Source organism: Xiphias gladius, chromosome 19, assembly GCF_016859285.1.
Source record: "Xiphias gladius isolate SHS-SW01 ecotype Sanya breed wild chromosome 19, ASM1685928v1, whole genome shotgun sequence".
NCBI lineage: Eukaryota > Metazoa > Chordata > Actinopteri > Istiophoriformes > Xiphiidae > Xiphias > Xiphias gladius.
The window spans coordinates 29,036,528-29,057,908 of NC_053418.1; the positions used below are offsets into that span (position 1 = coordinate 29,036,528).

At 36.8% G+C, this 21,381-nt stretch overlaps 1 protein-coding gene across 1 annotated transcript; it reads right to left on the reverse strand.

Annotated features, from left to right (window-relative positions):
* Positions 1-6: 6 nt before the first annotated feature.
* Positions 7-20,981, reverse strand: LOC120805195 (nuclear receptor subfamily 5 group A member 2-like). Its single transcript, XM_040155172.1, has 7 exons — positions 20,761-20,981; positions 18,488-18,606; positions 17,832-17,973; positions 16,466-17,121; positions 8,679-8,798; positions 6,699-6,846; positions 7-4,085 (listed from the first exon to the last, which is right to left on the reverse strand). The coding sequence occupies exons 1-7, from the start codon at positions 20,780-20,782 to the stop codon at positions 3,832-3,834; spliced, it is 1,461 nt and encodes a 486-aa protein (XP_040011106.1). The 5' UTR covers positions 20,783-20,981; the 3' UTR covers positions 7-3,831.
* Positions 20,982-21,381: the final 400 nt, after the last annotated feature.

The window sequence follows — 21,381 nt, forward strand, 5'->3', positions numbered from 1 at the left end:
TGGAGCTTTACTTCATTGAATTTTATTGGTTTGATGCTATTACAATAAAATATATTTAAAGAAAACAAAATGTTGTGGTCACTTTCTCTTTTTGGAGAAAAGCACTTCAGTTTAAGACGGGACAGACTGTCAACTCACAGAAAGAAAAAAGTGAGCAAAAACAAAGGCAATATCAAGATAATCAGTTCCACGACAGTAGCGATTTGACCTCAACATAAAGCGGAGAACTTTTTCGGTGCTGAAATGTATCTTCATCTTGCAGTAGATATTCACTTCACAACATAAATATACTGTACAGAGTGATAACACACAGCTGTCTCAACTGGAAAACCAAAAACTGGGTGGGGGGCATTAAGTTAAGGCAGGTGGAGTGATTGTCTATGATACCTTGACATGGCCATGGCAATGGACGAGCAAGGACTGATTTTAAATGTCCACAGTGAGGAAGTATAGCTGCACAATATTACAAACACTGCTCTAACTGTATTTCTGTTTATTAGTTGGTCCTGGTGACAGTGACAGTGAATATCTGTTACATTGCCATCATCGCTGAGAATTGTGCTTTCACAAAGGGTTTTAATACAAATGCGAGTCCAGTTTGGACAAAATACATTAGTGCTACTTTTCAACACAGTAATTGCCATAGATAAATACTGACTGCTATAAATATACAGTACAGTGTTTTAGACCCATAGCTCAGGTTTTTGATCGTGTGTAGGGCTAATAAGGCCTGTGATGTTGTCCAACTGTTGTCTAATAAGATACATTGTTTAAAATGTATACAATGTGTGAAATATGTCAGTTACTTTTCCTATCATTGTAGAGTTTCAGTGACCAATGATGGTTACACTCATCACCATGACAAGAACAACATTTTGGATTAAACACTAACTTGTTAATTTATTTATTGATAAAAACTAAAAAAATTTCATAGGGGACATAAGTTAACAAAATTTTAAAAAAAGCTCATTATGTGTACTGTCACCTAGAATAGATCCAGACCTCTGAATCATAGCACCCATCTCTCAGTTTTAGAGTAAATCAAATAGCTCTGGTGTTGTGCTCATTGACAACTGTTTGTGCCAGTTTAAGAAGCAATCAATCAATCACCAATCAGAGCTCTTCAGGCAGGTTTAAAATTTGAGACATCATCTTCCTACATAGCTCGCTAGCTACCTAGCCACATCCATGAAAAATAGCGACAGAGAAACATCCACAAACAAGGCGATAAGTGTGGATGAGATCGGATCAATGGTACAAGTTGCTGTAAGTCAACTTACAGAAATAGCAAAAATTGACAGATTTCTACATAAATTTACTGCTCCTAGCAAACGTTACCGCAGCTTCAATGGCAAATAAAAATTAATTTGGCAGGAAAGATACTTCACTCACTACTGAGCATCCAGCATCTTTATACTAATTTGCAACAGCTGATACATTTTAAGAGAAATTAAATACCATCCGAATTATGGTTTTTATTAACATAAGAAGGAACCATTTTTAAATAAACATATTTGTAAAGTCCCAAAATGTTCATACTAAACATATCTGCAAAACACTGTCAATGTATCTTATTTGTTATCCTAAAATATTTGCTTGTGTTAACTAACACAAGATTAATGCCTCTGTGGTTCTGTTTAAGCAACTCACAGCCCTTGGTTAAGGTAAGGGAAAGATCATGGTCTGGGCTAAATATTGAGAAAGTCAAAGTCTTTAAGCATGAGAAGGAATGTGTTGACCTTTTCAATATTTAACCAAAATCCTGAACTTTACAAAATAGTTTTAATAGCCTAAAGCTAACCACACATGGGACTCAGGATGCAAACCCTGGTTTCCCATGTCTACATTCTGTGCTTTGTACAAACCCAAATATTTGGAGAAAAGGTTGAACAAAATGGTAAATTCATTAACACGCTAACATTCACTGTCCTGCTGCTGTTAATATTCACTAGAATACAAAAATTGAAAATTGAAATTGAAAATTTCCCCAACAAATGCACTTTTTCCCCCTGTTTGAGTGACTTTCGATAAAAACTAGTCCAGCTGTTTTAGAAAAAATTACTCAGCCTTTTTAAAATGAAAGTATATATTAATGACTTGTTTTTAATGATTTATGCCCTCAGCAGGAACCAGTGGGGCTGAGAGCCATAGACAGGGTAGAGAAATCAGTTCCTGGGATTTTTTGATAATAAGAAAATATTAAGCATGAACTTTTTTAACATTATTTACAGAAAGTATAAGTTTGGAAAATGTAATCATTTTCATTTTGTGTACTGACATCCATCTCTGCAGCAGCTTCAGTGCAAAAAATATCAGAATCAGCCTTTGCAACCTCAGATCAGTCGATCCTTCGTCCACATACAGCGCAGTATTTTGAAAAGTGACACAAATGTGAGTGTGAACATGGCAGCTTTATTTTTCAAGGGTCGAATTTTTTTTTTCCCCCACTGTGTCGTCTTTGTCTCCACGGTGAAAACTGAAGGGTAAACACTTATAGATGCTTCCTTTTGATTTCAGTTGTTTACTGTTTAAGAAAAATGCTGTAATTTCATTCATCTCTTCCTCACCATGTGCACATTGATGTGTCTTTTTCCCACCTCTCCCTGCTCTGACTTAATTTTATTTTTTCACCCACAAAGCACAGTGTGCACGATGCTTTGTGGGTGAAAAAATAAATTTTTTCTCTCTTTCTCATTTGCTTTTTACCTTCCCTTTTTTTGTCTGTCCCTCTCTTTTTCTTATATTTATCTCTCTCCCTTTCATTTTCAATTTTCTTGGTGAGAGTTTGATGAATAACTCAATAGGAGTGTTTTTTCTTGACATGTCTGGTTTTGATATACCAATATATTAACATCTAAATTGATTAAAACTATACTGAACCCGATAGAGTTTAAGATTAGTAACTGAAAGAAATAATGCAGTGATATGAGCAGTGTTAGTCTAGTCTGACAAGACCACAGTGTGTTGTGTTACCCTGAAGTCTGTCTTCATCTAAAATAATAATACTAATCTAGGAACAGTGTTACTGATCTTGGAATCATAAAGTTGCATCTGACAATTGGAACAAAAATTATTCATTTTGAGTCTAAAATTTGACATCTGAAAAGATGCTACAAAATCTTTCTTAAAAAGTGCACGTTAGCTCAACAAGCAACCATTCAACATATGTTTCCATGCAAATAGTCCCATCCTGTAATGTGACAGTTCAACATCCGCCCTCTCGGCACCAGATTTCACTATAAAAATTCCTATCAAAAGTGTCACTGGAAACTGTTTTGCAGTGATATCAGAAAGATATTTAATTGTGGATCTCAAAATATGATGCAGGTAGGAGCTATGGATAGACAACTCAATTTTCATCTTGACACTGTGTTTAAATGGCTGTTTAGCACTGGTGCAGGCTGGAGCCTTTTCCTCTAAATGTTTGCTGGGCAGCTCGCTGAGACATAGAATAACTTGTTGGTGACTTTGGATTAATGTGATATTTAGTCAAAGAAGTTAATGTAACTGTACAGGGAAATCTAATTTTAGAATTTTGAAAACAGGGAAGAAAATCCGTTTTTTAAAGATCAAATTAGTGGAGCTCTCTAGGATATGAAAACATTAACATTCAAAATGTCAAAACTACCTTGGGTACAGATGGAGCTTTATAATTCCAAACTCAAAAGAATATTTTCTCCTCTCCAACTCCAACAAAAACCCTCCCAAAGATGACCCAGTATGAACCTGTGTATCTTCATTTGATTTTTTCATCTCACTCACACTTTCCCTCACACACACAGTCTCACCTAGACAAAAAACACATGAGGTGGAGCATCCTGCGTACATCCTTCACACACAGGCCCGTTTGGCATGCAGCATCTCAATGAGCAAGTTGTTGCAGGGCACCTCTCCGCTAAGGTGCATGTAGCACAGGTAGTCCTCAGCCTGCGTGCTGAGGGAGCGCAGCTCTGGCAGCCGTACCACCAGCTGGCTGAACTTCTCCTGGAACTGAGGGTAGGTGGACAAGGTGTACTCCAGCAGAGCCCCATTCACCTGCTCCTGGACGCCCTCCACAAATGCCTGATTCTCCAGCAGCTTCACATCTGCACACACATGCACACACACACACACACACACACACACACACACGCAGAGGAGGAACAAGACTCATGACTCAGTGAGGAGAAATTTAAACCTGCAGACATGAGGTAGAGTTAGGCTGTGGATCAAGTTCTATAAACCCCTTAAACCTCACTGACCTCCCAGTGGGCTAATCATTAAAACTCAAGATGTGTATCTAAACATTGTTAAGAACCAAAGGACTTAATTTTAAATTCTAGTTTCCCAAGTTCCAGAGAATTCTAGTTGCCAGAGTTTCCAAATGTAACAAATTTGATCATACACAAAACACCTTGAATATTTTTGTTTGATCTATTGAGGCACCCATAATGTCACAGAGAGTATACAACACATAGCTACAATAAAGAGCTTGAATAATATGATATACACAATATACGTATGTAATATAGCAAGAAATTTGTTGAATAAGATGATTTTTCCAAGCTTAAAGCTAAGTAAGAGGAGATAAAATGGTAAAACTGTATTTTAGTGGCTTTAAGAGCCAAATTGTAGAAAAGATAAAGGAACAGGACAAGATGTGTCATTTTCTCACAGATTGGTCTGTTTTTATAGCTCTACAGTATATTGTGGTTTTCCATTAACCTGCTTTAATACATATTTTGAATCACCACAAAAATGAATGAATGGAGTTTGGCATATTTGAAAATCCGCCTAAATATCTCAAAAATGTTCACCAAGATTCATTATGCTGTTTTTCTTCCACTATTTATTGCATTGTAGGCACAGCGTTTGTTTACATGACACCCCACAAAATTAACAATAAATTGACAGCATTAAAAAAAAAGGTGTTACTTACCAACAGAAACAGAAACGTTAACACTTTTAATAAGAGACTTTTAAAAATATGTTTTAATAATGTAAATCTTGTTGAAATATTTACATTTTAAAAATGTAAATATTTTTTGCGCAATTCCTATTTTCAGTGAGAAAATTCAGCCTGGACTTTGGAAATAGTAGTTTGATAAAATAATCCTATCTCAAGGTCCACTTACTATAATAGGCTCTGGAAGTTTTGACCACATTTCATCAGGGAACAGAGTTTTATACTTAAGACACATTTTAATAACTGAGCCATCTTCGTGACAACTGAATAAACGCGGTATGTGGTGATGAGGAGCATGATTTGCTGTTGAAATCTCCAAAAAAAGGCTGGTCAGTGGACCTCAAGTTAGGATCAGTTTCTAGAAGATTCCTGTTTTGTTTCACATGTTTGTTTGTGTGCACATTCGGACTGAAACTACTTAGGGTTTGGTCAGAAATGGGTTTTGAAGGCTTACACAGATAAATATATTTGCACAAGCTGCTCAAAGCCAATATTCAGTACAATATTTGACCATTTTCATTCAAAGAAATTCCTTCAATTTGTTCTAGTATGTTAGGATTTTAGTGTTATATAAGTTAATGTTAAAGGTCTATTTCAGAATATCAGAAAGAAGAAATAAATCAGTTTGAATGTTGCATACTACCCCACTCATTTATGGTCTAAATGCCAGCTACTAGGTTTAATATATATATGTGCCACATCTATACTTAATATTTTATGGAGTGTGGGTGGCTCTGTGTGTGTGCTTGTGTTTGCGTGTATGTATGAGACAAAAGCAAAGCTCTCGGGTGGACCGACATTCAGCATCAGCTGAGCCCATCTTGGAGAATCCATTCACACAGTAATTAAATGTTTTGAATCAATGTTCTGAATCATCTTTTCAAACTGCTTAAGGGCAATTAAATTACCCCCGACAAACCTGACTCTGAAGATGAGGGAGAGCGAGAGCGCAAGCAAAGAAGCTGCCGGCAAATACAGCAAATATTTTCTGCCTATGACAAGTGCTCTCACCATTCAAAAGCTCTTTGTTCCCCGCTTTGCCAGCGCTAAACAGCAAACACTTCTGTGAATCTGGGCAAGCCACATTTATACTCTCTCCATCTGCACAAGCCGCTACATGAATGTTGGTCCTACCATTAAAATGATAGACACATCCATTACGCTTCTTTTGAATGCCATTAGTGGACAATGGAGGAGTATTTCTTTGTTAATGTTGGCTTTTGTCAACCCTAGAAATTTAAATAAGTGAAATAATTGGAGGGAAAAATGCCATTTTGGAAAACACTTGAAACCTTATAGATAAATATGTACTGCAAATAATCTGCAATGATGACATTTTTTCATTAAAATGTCAGTGTTGCTATTCAAATTCTGCCAAAAGACAGCATCAATATGGCCCTGCAGCCCCAGGAAGTTGATTGATTTTTGCATCAATACCCACTATTCTTCAGAGAATACACAATCTACAGGCTACACATGTAAGCTTGGGTCTTTCAAAACACATTTTGTTTTTAATAGGAAAGTCAAGGATGAATCACTCTTACTTAAAATACTAGAAATTATCAAATAATAATACTATTTTTCCTGTTTGAACATTTTTATCCTGGCAAACCTGATATTACCTTATGATAAACATTACAATAAGTTAGATTTAAGAAGACTGCATTTATTTTCATAAAATAAAATTTTTGTATGATGGTGATTTTTCATTCTACACTTTCATTCCTTTCATTCAAACATGAGGTTGACTCACTGGGGTTGAACAAGAGGAGGAATTTCAGACAGGCAATCTCTCTGCGGTCGACCTGCAGCGCCCGCAACCTAACCGCCAGCTCCTGACCTCTCTGGACCAGACTCGACAGAGTCGCCTCAGCTTGGGAAAGGATGGACGACAACTCAACCTGCAAACACAGGCTACAGGTTATTTTCTAAGGCCCTTATATTCATGAGACTTACGCGCAACCCCACTATGGCCAGTCCAGTGCCACAACCCCAAATGTCTGTGAGTGAGTGTGTGAATGATAGAGTTGAGTTTGTGATGAAGTTACAGCACTGGTTGGCTGGCCAAGTGTTGGAGTTTACCCATTGGCCGTTGTTCTTTCAAAACAAATAATTGCAAACAGCTGCTCTTACGTCATCAAGGAGGAATGTACAGGCAGTATTGCCAATTTAGCACCTCCGTTGCTAGATTTACCAACTTTTGAAACCTCTTTAATGACTGTTTTACAAAATCTCAACATCAAATAAACTGTAGAGAATGTAATGTATGCAAGTATGGGAGCATGATGACTTAAGTATATTGTCCTACCAATAATTTTAAAAGCATTTGTATCACTTCAGATCTGTCACTAAACTCCCCATATTCATATTAATAGTTGTAAAAAAAAGTACATTCATCTGATAAGGAGTCCTATATTCCTCCAGCACAACGACAGAAAACCATGGTGTGTGTGGCATTTCACTACCACCTATACACTGCAGTATAAGATGTGAATAGATTGCTTATACAAATGAATAATTATTGATTAAACTTTATAATTCATTTGATTATCACTGGTCAGTATTTCAAACCTGAAACACATCATATGATGATTGTTAATATTATACCATATGTGAACAGCTTTCAGCCAAACGCACGTCCTCATACAGTAGCTTCAATCCTAATTCTCAGCAAAATCTTACGTGAGTGATTTGTTTGAAAAGGTAGAAACAGCCTCCATTAAGCTCCCTATTCTTCCCACTCTCTGTACAATGTGTACAGTTTTCCTGTGCTTTGCTGTTTGGTTATTTGACTACATACAGTAATTTAGGAATATGCAACACAGAGATAAAGCTGAAAGAATGAAAACTAAATTATTTTCAAGACTGGGCCACAAGATATTTTAATAAAGCAGGACCTCTTTAAGATTCTTATTATGTCAGGTGATTCATTCAATTAGCACAAACAAGTTAGCACACTGTTTGAAGCTGAAACTGTGGAAACTGCCCTGGGAACTTCAGATAGTTATCCACATTCAATCCAACTTTGCTCACATAATGCTGTCCTAAATGTGTTCATTAGGTTATCCTCAAAATCTCCTTATAATAAGCTTATATAACATCAAATTAAAACTTATATTACATAATGAAATAAATGTCTACAAGAATACATTTTTCTCATTCAAACCATTTAACCAGCTCTTGGAAGGCAGCTCTAGCTTAAGACTGATATACCGATATGGTGTTTTATCATGTAGCAAATGATATATTAGTCCGTGTTAGTCCACCACTTATATGATAGTTTCCTCATTAACCACAATAGTATGGATAACCTAACATTTGATTTTGTGCAAATATTAATGCAAATTAATTCTTAATTTTAAGTCTTTCAATGTGGTTTTCTTACCGCTTCATCTGTTTCAGAAGCTGATAAAACATATAGTTCTGGAGGAAACATTATATATGGTACACGTAGGTTTTAGTATGACAACATCCAAATTTAAAGATTTTTCTGAGTTTTGGACTGGAAATACGGACTATCATTGGCCTCAATCTAAAAATATCAGCAATGCTATAACCTGCTCCGTTTTATAGATTAAGAAAACACAATACACATTGGGTTCCACAATGGAACTACAGTCCAAAGATTTGGAAAAGAGCCCTTCTTTAACCACATTTTGAATGAAGCGAGTTATAAGTGAATGAAGCAGACTGTGCATTATTTTGATGGGAAGTTGTACGAGGGAGTTGTTACCTCCTGGCCGGTCACCAGCAGTATACTGTCTTCCTTTCCATGTTGTACTTGTCTGAAAATGTGATCCAGGACCAGAAGTTCAGACCAGCAGTTATGGAGCAGCTTCATTTGGTCTCCCACCTTCAGGAAACACAGACAGACAGACAGACAGGCAGACAGACAGATATACAGACAGACAGACAGACAGGGAGGAGAGGCAGATAAGGAAAGAGACCAGAAACAAAACCAGCTTTATCTTACGTAAGATAGAGTTTCATTCTCTTCATACATGTCTACATGTATGAACAGAATGAAATACACATACAAACACACACACACACACACACACACACACACACACACACACACACCATTTGGCCGCAACGTTACGACATTTATACCAGTAACTTGCTTTGATGTTGTGGCTGATGGCTGATCGGTGTATATAATAAACATACGGTCTGCCCTACTGTCAAACTATCAATCCAAAAACAGAACAGAGACAAAAACAGAGATGACCATAAAAACAAGAAGAGAAGAGATATTGAGTGATGCTTGGTGGTATTTGTGTGTTGGTGTGTATGCTGATGTCCTCGGTGCATGTGCTATTATCACATCCCATGTTGTGTATTTGTGAGTATCATCGGAGATCTTTCAACCTGCTCACCTCTCCCTAACCCCCCATCTGCTCTGCTCTGGGGGATGGGCATGCAATATTGTCTACAAAGTGAAGGACACAGCAGTCAGTAATTTTGTAGCTGCAGCTACTAATAGGCCCAAACACACATTCATCTGACATGGAGTTGACAGAATTACTGTCGATCTGAATGAAACTATATATCAGTTGAAAAGGGGAGGGTCCAATCTTGTTGGCCACACACTCATCTGGACTGGTGCAGTGGTGGGGGTCTGGGTATACAATGATAAAGAAAGGGGTTAAGGAAGCAAGAGGTCTCAGCGACCTCCTGCGCTTCCTCTCCAGGAGCTGCAGCCAAAAAATCAGGGGAGAAGGGCTGTATTTTATCTTGCACATGGATTTTCAGTGTTTCTATCTCCAACATGGACATGTTAGAGTATGAAACTGGGTTGGACTGATATATCAGGTTTAAACCTGTCATGTTTTGCCTGTGAGAGCAACATTTTATCTTACACCCATTAATAAAAATCTCTGGGATTGTCAAAGAAAATAAAAAGTGTGCATCCTGATCCTGGTTCAGAGATGAAACAGTTGTTGTGGACAGCTACCCCACTGACCAGTAAATTTGTAACGTGGTGCATATTTGCATGTTTTAACAATTTTGCAAATAGGACAATGTAACATTTTTACTGCCAATGTGGATTTTTGAGAAATCTTTAAACTTCTCATTAACTCTAGGTCAGACAACAAAAACAATTTTAACCGATTTGCAGTTGGCTTTTTTTGTTGTTGTTATTTTTTACGTTTTTGAAATTCAAGACAAAAAACAGCTTGCCTAACCATTGTTATTTAGTAATTTATAAGATAATAAGATTTGACTACCTAATGTATCCTATGATTTCTGACATAGAAATAGACTGCAGAATTGTTCACATAATGGTTCCTTTTCCTTTACAGCCATTCCACCAGCAGTAAGGCAGTCAATGACTGGCATTGCCAACTTTTGCACAAATGTAGCATTTGGTATCATCCTTTTAAAATCAAAAAGTGTGTTGAGTGTGCTGTAGTGAAGCTCTGAATTAAGAGCAGTCTACCGGCCTGGAAGAACCAGTAGAGACAGACCAGTGTTTAGTATTTGGTCAAGTAACATCAGATACTGAATAGAAGCAATGTTTGCAGATGAAAAAGCTGTGCATGGCCACACTGAACTTCTTTAAATAGTCTAATACTCAAATACTTACAACACACTTTGGAAGCCTATGGACATGCCATAGGCAAACTAGTCTAGACAGACTGAACACTAACTTAACCTATGCTACACCTCATCATCAAACCTGTTTGGCTGAGCAGCAGAAATACAAGACTAAGTTTAGAATGACACTGGGAAAGATTAAATCTAATATAGTATGAAAAAATGACTTCATATATAAAAAGATAGAAAATATCCCTCTCTTGAATTCATCATTTAACCTGATACAGAGACAGAGAGGAAAATATTAATATTTGGTAAGTTTTACTTTGAGTTTATTAAAAAGTGCAGTCTTTCTGAAAACTGTTTCTCCTATTGCAAACTGTGTATCTCTATTGTGTAGCTCAGAGGGGATATCTATCGCATCCATATTTGAGCAAAGTCTTCAAAATCTTCTTGGACATGTTACTTTTAAATTGACTGTATCCAGTACAGTCTGCCTCGAGTAGTAGCATGTTTAGGTCAATGTGTGCACTTCCTCAGCAACATCATCCATGTTCAACAGGCGAATGGAAGGTCAAAAATAAAACACAACAAAGGCCACCTCTGGGGAACTGCAGCAATCAATAGCTTTCATTCTGCTCCCAATTTAATAACAATGTAGACAAGCGCAGCGGAGAGCTGCAGTGAAGAGCTGACATTCCCCTATTGTCATCTGCATGGAATGTAATAATCCAGCCCAGGGAAACAGTTCTTTCTGCCCGAGGCTTTCTTGGAAAAATATGCACAGCTTTGTGTTAACTGTCCACGTTGGTTGTGCACTGTATGAAAAAATGGTCTGACCGTGAACAGAATTACATCAGATGTGTAAAACATGAACTTCTGAGGAGGCAATTCAGGCTGCACAGTTGTTATGGTGAGAAATATTGTAACATTCCTGTAAAAGAGGAAAACTGCAGATGTGCCCTTTTTTCACATTTTGATGCCGCAGCCGGCCTATGATTTTTCCTATCTCTGAAGGAGTAAACCTAAACTCATTCAATTCATTTACATGTCCTTCACAAACAAATAGTCACCTTTTTTTTTAAGTGTGTCAAATAACTCACAATACACAGTGAAATCATTCAGTCAAGTCTAACAGAACTGAAACAGCAATTTTAAATGTTTACATTATTAGAGCCATACGTAAAGTAATACTGTTGGCTGGACCAATATAATGGATAGTTTTTTGTGTCTAACCAAGCCCCCCCCTTCCCTTAGAAAATTATATTTATATATACTCATTTGGAACAGTATAATGAATTATACTGTATCTGTATCTGTTGTACTGTATCTGTATTTTTCATTTCTTCCTACGATATCCACCCTTGCAATAAAATGTTTGCTTACAGCAAATAGAGCATGACTCCCTTTTTTCCATGGTTATGTTGTGGCACTTACAGCACTCAATTAAGGTTAGAGATGGATTGTGGTCTCGGTTTAATATAGAGAAAATCTTTAGTGACTTGAATTCAGCTGTTGAAATCTTCCTCTCATTGCAGATACCAGTAAAGAGAGATATCTTTTTAAAAGTATTTTCTTATGCCCATGACAAAATAAAGACCTCAATAACAATGAATGTAATAGTGTTTTATAATATTCTCTCTCCAAGCAATGTCTACATGTCTAAAACTATCACACAGTAAATGTACAGTGGGTTAAAAAAAGAGTGCATACACAGACATGCAATATTACTGTTTGTACTAATAACCACTACAGATGCATATCTTAAAGGGACCCACTGAGACTGCACATGAACGAGGCTCTGATTTTTGTACTATGCTCCCGGTCATGAATGCTACAACTACAGTCTGTGTGGCTAAATCAAACAGAGCAGAAAATAGAAATGAGTAAAACAACATGACGACAAGTTTGCAAAGTACAACACATACTGTGTGAGTTAGCAGTTATGGCTTTGTTTTGCCACATTGCTTCCTGGGCATTGGAGGATTTCTCAAGAGAAAACATGGACCACATTATACAGTGCTGTACGTGTTTCGGACCAAAAATCTAAATCATTCGTATAAATATGATTTGGAACCAAGTGGACAAGTAAATTTGCCTTTTATGTACATAAAGAATCTGTATGTTTGGGTTAGGGTTCAATTATAATGTGTTATTAAGATGTATAGTTTTTTGTATCAAGTCCATGATAATGAAAGATACGCAGGCTCTGTGCCTCTCTCCTGTATCAGTAATGGAGAGAAGCATTTCAGCCAAGTATCCCTTTAACACAGGCATTATAAAGATACCTTGTTGTTGTTAGTCAGAGAAGATGCAACAAATTCCCTGCACCATCACCACAATGTGGTCTTTGTTTCTGAGACAAGGATGGTATAAAAGAAACAACAAAAAAGACTAATCCTTCCTGATGTCTCAGAAACTAAGAATTCAATCATCATTTTTAGTCATTTTAATACTTTGGGTTTTGTATTTGGACACTGAGAGCAGATTATATATTGAGAAATCACTTATAAGACCATTTCCATTACAGGAACACATGATGCCCTGATGTGTAACTGATTAACTTATTATTAGTATCAGATGACTTTGCTGTGGTGTTATATAAATTAGCACATACCCTTTTAAGTTAAACGACAATTGCTGCTGCCTTTCCTGCAACAGTCAGAGAAACTTATACAATTAAAAGCATGGTGCACCTGAATTACAAAAAACAAACAAAAAACCCATATTTTCTCAATTAACTCTGGTGGTATCTGGCCACGCAAACAGTTTTGGTTGTATTTGATACAGAATCTCCGAATCTAAGATATCCATCTCTCAACTTTTTCCATACCTATAATTTGTACCGTGGACAATCCACCTACCACTGTGTATGTACACAACATTAAAAACCCGGTACAACATTAAAACCAGTTCCCAGTTGATAAGTGTATATACTGTATTTATTTGTAACTCTTTAACTGGACAATTTAGTCATACTGTTGCAGAAAAGGCAGCAGCCATCATCTGCGTGAACACTACTATGGTCTGGTCAATTACACAACACAGCTAGTTTAGTCAGTAAGTCGTCTGATCAACCATATATGACAACAAAAGGTCACTGAATATCAGAATCTTGATCTGGATGAAAGATACTTTTATCAAGCAGGCAGGTTCCTTCAAGTTCTGCTTAGTTCTTCTTAGCATAGTTGGATGATTTCCATCTAAACAGATATCCCATGTGCTAAGGGTCATACCAAAATATGGTTATAGACATATCATTTTCATGCAATTTGTTAACTTAGTGACCAGCAGTAGAAGACTATGCAGCTCTCAGTGACCACATGTCCAAGCCTGTGGCAGTCCAAGGAATTAATGTCAACAAGTGAATGAGAGTGAAGCAGGAAAGAAGCAAACCTGCTCCAACTGTACATGAGTAAATATACTATGTTTGATCAAAAGACAGTGAAGGAATGTCACCGAATCTCACCAAGGCCGGACTCAACCTTTTGTTGCTAGTTAAGCTATTTATTTGGTTGAATCAGTTTGACCATGGCTTGTAGACAGATGTTTGTTGGTAAACACAGACAGATTATATTATTAATCACAGAAGAAGGTCATATTTTCATTATTTTTATTTTTTTCTTTACTGTTATGTAAATACCCTGATTTGTAAGAAAAGGATTCTAGTCCTCCATTTTCACTTGCAGCAGTAAGTGTATTCAGCCATATTGTCAGCAGCAGCAAAAGTTAACCACAACAACAGTACTTATTTCTGCAGCATGAGACATCAATTTGACTGTGTTATTAAATCAGCTAAACTTTGCAAATCTACAGCGTGTCTGTAGCATAGCTCACAAATACAATCACAGTGCTGGAGATGATGGACTGGGACACTGATGTACATCCAATCATTATCCTAACAGGTGTGTGTGTGTGTGTGTGTGTGTGTGTGTGTGTGTGTGTGTGTGTGTGTGTGTGTGTGTGTGTGTGTGTGGTCTGTGTATGTCTGGTCACCAAGGAAATGCACTACACTACTCGAGACTCATTCCTCATAACTGTAACATTGTATTTTCTGAGCTGCGACATTATCACATTAAACATTATGATGAGCTGTCTGTAATGGTACATTAGGCAACAATTTACATCAATAGAAATAAGAAAGAAAGTGCGTCTGTTTTTGAACATTTCTATTGAACATCATTGAACACAGTGTATGGATATTTGTTAATAAGGAACACCAGAGCAAAAACCTATATTAAGCTCTTAATTTATCTTTTGTTTCTCTTCCTGTAGAACAACCTCACCCAAGTAGTTGGGGACTAATCTATAGGGCCTCATGCTTGTGCATGTTTTAGCCATGTTTTAGTTCAAATCATGTATAGTCATGCATTGTTATTGTCAAGCAGACCATATTTTGTTCCCCTTCAGTATCTAGTCATTACCATGATGTAGGAAAACCCACTTGCAATGACTTGCCTGAGTTAGGTAATGCTTCAGGTTGAACATTTAATTTGACAAATATCAAATCAGATATAATATTTACATTTATTAACTTAAGCAAATTTCTAGTCTCCACAAGTTGATTTTCATAACATACAAAAAACAACTGTTGCCTAAAGTGGGTTGCGGGTCCATTCTGTGTGGACTACGAGTGAATTGTGAGTGCATTGTGGGTGTATGAGTCAACTTAATCAATTTTTAATGCATTTGAATTCATTTTTTTCATGCTGAAAAGGAATATAAGGCTGTGAACTCTATTAAGACAGACTTAAAACAAGCTATCTCATCTTAAAAACAACTTTTATTCTCCTATTCCTTTGAGCAAAGTAAACGTTATGTAACCATGTTCTTGTTATTTTTAGTGCTATTAACATGTTACATTGTTAGAGAAAAAGTCACTAGTAGGAAATAGAAATACTCGGTAAAAAAGAGATGAACATGGTGACATGTCCTTGCTAAAGCTTGTAAGTATCAATGTGATTAACTTTTTTGGGGGCATCTACAATGGCAAACAGAACATCAGCTCTTGTCATTTAGCTTCTTTTTAAAAACAACAATTAATTATCTTCAGAAATTATCAGCTTTTATCAGCTTTTCAGTATTAAGTGTATTATTACTGACAAGATAGGGTATTACTTGCACTATTTTGCCAGTACTGGTGGATTCATCAAAGTTTAATATGAATGTTTAATTTACTATTCAGTGATTTCCCATAAATTTATTCAGAGAGGTACAGCCAGCATTAGAGGGTTTTTTGAGAGAGTGCCTGTTTCCTGCTGTTTGGGTCTTTTTGAGTTTCTAATTTCAGTTTTGATTTGTGAATTCTTAAAGAGATGCACAAACATTATAATTTTCTGGCTGATTACAGTTATGATAAGGACATCATGATAAATCACAAAGGGAGAAAAATAGAATGTGGCATTCAAGGATTCTAAATTTTTTGTCTCCTGAATCAGTTCATTTTGAAATGTATGATTATTATGACTGAAATCAGGGGCATTGAAAAGTGATTAAAAAAAAGTGAGAGAAAATAACAAATGGAAAAGAAAACAAACAGAAGAACATTTCCCTCCAGTGTCTGTATTGCTCTTGTCTTTCTATGCAATACTTCATTAATTTGTAACGTTTTTCCCACTATCTTCTTTGTGAAGTACAGCATAAATTATTAAATATAAATATTTATTGATGGATGCCCATTTCTGTGTTGGCACTGGCGCACACAAGAATTCAGATAGGGGGTTTTTAAACTATCCTGTTTTATAGGATATCGGACGAAAATATAGGAATTTTGAAGAATATGTATAAACCAGGATTAATGGAAGGGAGACAAACCAAAGCTTTGTTGTAACTTCGAGATATATTTAATAGTTATAAGGTCAGGCTTTTTATTTAAAAGAAATTGTGGAATGCAGCTGTAAAATGTGACCTTATTTCCCACTATTTGGAGTGTGTGCATGCGTGTGAGCATGAGGATGGGATAAAGGGCTTGGTACTCACCCTGAGCTCCTTGAAGAAGATGCAGCTCCGAGCCCACTCCACTATGGAGAAGAGAGTCTGGTCTGCCATGCGACACATTAGGCTGAAGGTACTGGGCTTGTCCAGCCGGCCCCGGCCGCCCTGCTCCTGCTGCAGATGAGCAACAATCTTATTCTGCACCACCAGTTCATCTTGATCACAGCGCAGCAGCTCCAGCACCAGTGGCGGCAGGCTGGGCGGCTGTGGGGAGGCTGAGGGGTACATGTCTGGGTATGGGTATCCTGTCATAGACTCAGGAGAGCTGGTGTAATCAGGACATTCGGCTTTAATTGCCCTGCCAGGGAAGGCTGTGTACTGGTACTGGGTGGTGAGGGGCACATGGGACTGCATGGCCATGCCCAGGGGTGGGGGTCCATAGAGGTTAGCCTCGTAGTCTGTAGGGGTTATGGAGCCCGGGGTGGAGGGGACCAGACTTTTGGAGATTGTGGGCAGGGTGTGCAGGGTGCCGGTGAAGCCGTAGTCAGTCTGCAGTGGAGAGGCTGATGGAGGAGCTGCGCTCTCCAGCTTGAAGCCGTTGGATCGTATCAAAGCCTTCTTCTGCTGCTTCAAGGCCCTGTCTCTCTTATACATGGGGCCAAATTTATTCCTCCCCCCACGCATGCGGTCTGCACGCACCGCTGTCACATAAGAGACAAGAGGCGAAAAACAGATTTACAGATGAAACACCGACTCTACGAATACTCCTACACTGCCGAGATCCCCTTTGCAAAACTACTTGATGAACATTGAACTATAACAGCAGGGAGCAAAATCATAACATTAGCCTGCATTTCAGTAGAATCCCTAAAAGTATTCCTACAGAATAAATAACAGACATGTTGTAATTTTTGATTCCCTTTTTAGGGCTGAGAAGAATCCCCAGAGTCTGTGCAGCTCAACTCCATCTTGTAGCCTAAATAGAGCTTTTGATTTAAAACAGGGGAGTCTCCGCAGTTTTATCAGCAAGTCAAGAATGTGTCCTTTTTCTGCTACGGAAGCAGGTGCTTTCCTGCATTGCTGTCTGGGAATCAATCCCATCCCATGTGTATAGGAAACAGCATGAGAATCATCAGCCCACAAATCAAGAAATATTAAAAGGATTTGTATCGTAGTTATCTGATAAAATTGTCAATTTATTCAAAAAAATACACTTAAAATAAATACAGCTACATTATTGGGATTATTATTGGAATTCTAATACTATAAAATATGCAATGCCAAATGTGTAAATAAAGTCCCTAAAATTTTTTCCCTGACAAAAAGTAACAAAATTACACCAATAAAATCGTTAAATGGTGAAAGGAGCGACAATCGATTTAAATAACGGTCCGTATACAGTTAAGTTTACCTTCTAACCGCATCCCGACGTTGAGGCATTTTTGGAAGCGACAGAAAGGACATCTCTTCCTCTGGGTCTTGTCTATTTTACACTCTTGGTTTTCCGCACATGTATACCTCTTATTGTTCTGCACTGTCCTCTTGAAGAAGCCCTGAAAAACGATGGATACATTGTAAACAGAAGAGAAGACAGCGGGCTGAGGTATTTAACTTTTTCGGATTCAAATTTATGGCGTCGAAATGAAATGTCGCAGCTCGACAGTGACTGTTTTCCAATATTTATATTGCATAAATACGACAATACTCGATCCGTGATACACTGTGGATAAAATAAAGTGCTAAGGGACTTAGGATCTTACCTAAAGTGAGTAAATGTAATGTTGCATTTTTTTTACTTTCAAAGACAAACGAAGGGAGAAAAATAATTTAAAATACCAAGAAATTGCTTTAAATGCCAGATTATTTTTATCCATTTATAAAGTTTGGTGTGCTCATTTATCATTTCGACCATAATGACAACATCCAATTAAACAGAAAATATTACAACAGGATTTCGTGTTCTGGAATATCAGAGACAAATAATTCGATTTATTAAATGTTTAGTGAAAATGCCGAAAATTCTTTATTTTATCGTGTTTTTATTAGTGTTGAAGTTTCGATGGTTACCTTGCAGCTCTCGCAGGTGAGTAGACCGTAGTGGTATCCAGACACTTTGTCTCCACACACAGGACACAGCTCTTCCAGGTCATCATCATATGTGTATTCCATAACCTTCAAAGTCACACCTGGAACATACACACGTGCACATTCACACACAGACCCACGCACATATGCACCCACCAAGGACATCATGGCAGACTAACTGTATAGTGGAAACATGCCAATTTTCTGTCGGTAATTTATAAAGAAAAATCCACAAATTAAAGAAAGCATATCCTAGAAATACTTAAATGCGAGTTACAATAGAATAGCATTTAATTTAATCGTGTTTCAGATGTCTGACATCAGGTTGAAGCACGTGGGATGTCATAATTTTTCTTCTATTAGGCAAACATAATATTTTTTTTAAACCTAAATTACATTTCTTAGTTTAATCACTGTGGAATAAATAAGATTCTTCAAGTTAGTTACCATTGCCTAGTTGTTGTTTTTCACATTTAAAGCAATTTAATCTGACAAAGAAATGCATAAAGGCAATAAGAAAATGTTGTTTACATACATTTCCACTTTATTTTAAAATGCCCCACACCATTCATGGAAATTAAGTAAATTATTCTTTATGCATTTATTTGATTAAAATTATAATTATTATATTTATATAATATATATTGTATATTTCATAATGAAGGAATGCTTTATGTATAATTTATTAAAGCTCATATACCGTACGTTGCCCAAAATAGAGGCCTATATTAAATATATGAATCTAAATTTAACATTATCTATGTTGATGTAGGATATTTCTGTGTATGCCTACATTATAAATATGGTCATTTTTTTTTAACAAACCCTTACTTTTACATAACGAATTTCAGAAATATTTGTAACATATAGTCTGATATGATACTGTATATATGTAGGCTACTATATGGGCTGAAAAGGCCATATAAAATATGAAATAGATACCACTATAAAAATATAAAGGAAGCTATATAAACTATGGTCTTGAGTCGTTTAACCCCCAATATGGACATAAATGTGTTTTTTTTTTCTCTTTCTTAGGATTACTTTTTATTAGTTTTAAACCGCTCCCTATATACATGCATTCCCTTTAGAATGCGGATTATGACATTATATTATCGTAGATAAACTATTCTTCAAAGTAAAATATGACTTATGTGAATTGGCCTATGGTTTTAAACTCCACTGAATCCTCCTCATTAACACGCACCGCAAATAACTTGTTCAGACATCTATTTTCTGGACTCTTCTAGCGGCCACACTACAGGCAATGTTAGTGGATTTAGGTTATAAGTAGCTAAGAGCACCTACCTGACAGGTGACATATGAAACCTTTATCAGGGAGTGTAGAAATAATTTATCACTCACTCAGTGCGTTCAGCTTATATAGTGATACATAAGATGAAAAAAGCAAGATTCATTTTATTCAAATTCATATTGTTCCACCGAAGACGACACGCAGCAGACTTGGAATGAAATTATTAAAGGGGATAACGTGAGTAATCAATGGTAGACTTGTAGGCCGCGAAACTGAGGTGTCACGCGCCCAATGGAGCAGTCCGGGGGACAAGCAAGCAGCAAGGGGTCTAGTAGATTTTTGGAAGATGAAAGAGTGGAGCCGCGCACCATTTGTAGCACAGCTGTACATAGACACCAGAAGACAAACACCCGATCTGAAAGATTATCATTATTATTATTAGTAGTAGTAGTAGTAGGAGTAATAGTAGTAGAAGTATTACACGCGTGTTTTTTACATTACTAAATTATTAACATATTTATTTTTGTTGTTATACCTAGCTACATTATTAGGCTTTCAAAATATTACATAAATAATCATAACGGTTTAAAGTGAACCACTAAACTACTAATTACTATTTAAGCCTCTGATTCTTTTGAATTATGTTTCTATTTTATTTGTGTAAATTGTTATCACTAACATTTCACAATTTCTGGTATAATGTTATTTTAGTTTTAATTGAATCAACTTACATTTAAAAGTACCACGTTGTTCTAATTTGGTGCAGTTAATTGCCATTCAATAAAGGGGAAAAACTGTTTTTTGCAATAAAAATTATTGTCATTTCCTTATCAAACAACTTATAAGAAAATGAATTAATCTAGTTTAAACAGCTAGGGATCTCTGGATGCAATGGATTTACTATATACTATGCAGGTTCAGGCCATTAACCCTTTGTTTAAACATTTACTTTCAAACTACGAATGCAGAAAACAGACTGTAGAAAAGTGGACAGACTTACCGTGAGCCTTGTCTCCCAACATCTGAACAGCAGGCAGAAGCCAGTCAGTGATGATTGTCTGATAATTAAAACCTTAATGTAGGTGTTGCTGCAACCTTGCATGAGCTGCTGAGTAGAAAACAATAAAAAACAATACAAATCCGGATAGTCACTGTCTAAATTAATACTGGTCTTAGAACCAGTAAGGCCAGAACTACGTGTGTGATGATTATCTTTGAAGAGCTCAGAGTGAAACTCCTTCCGTCCGCTCGCTCTTTACTGTGCGTCTCTTATCGCAAGTTAGGCTCCCTCACTGCTATTGGTCGACGCTAAATCACGTGACGAATAATCGCTGCCTCCGTGAAAATGCCTGGACAGAAGAGCAGAGCCGTGCTGATGGAGGAGTCAGTCTTAATATGCAGAAATACAAGAACCGGCGAAATGATTAAAATTGTTATGAGTCTATTTGGGAAAAAAATACTGCCCAAAATAGTAGCCTTCACAGCTATAGTGTTAGAGAAGATTTTCATAGATTTGTTTTTCATTTGTTCCTCAATTTACTTTAATCCCAGATGACTAACTTTGGATAGAGAACTGCTGAATACACACCGGACCGTACTGATGATTATGATTATGATCATA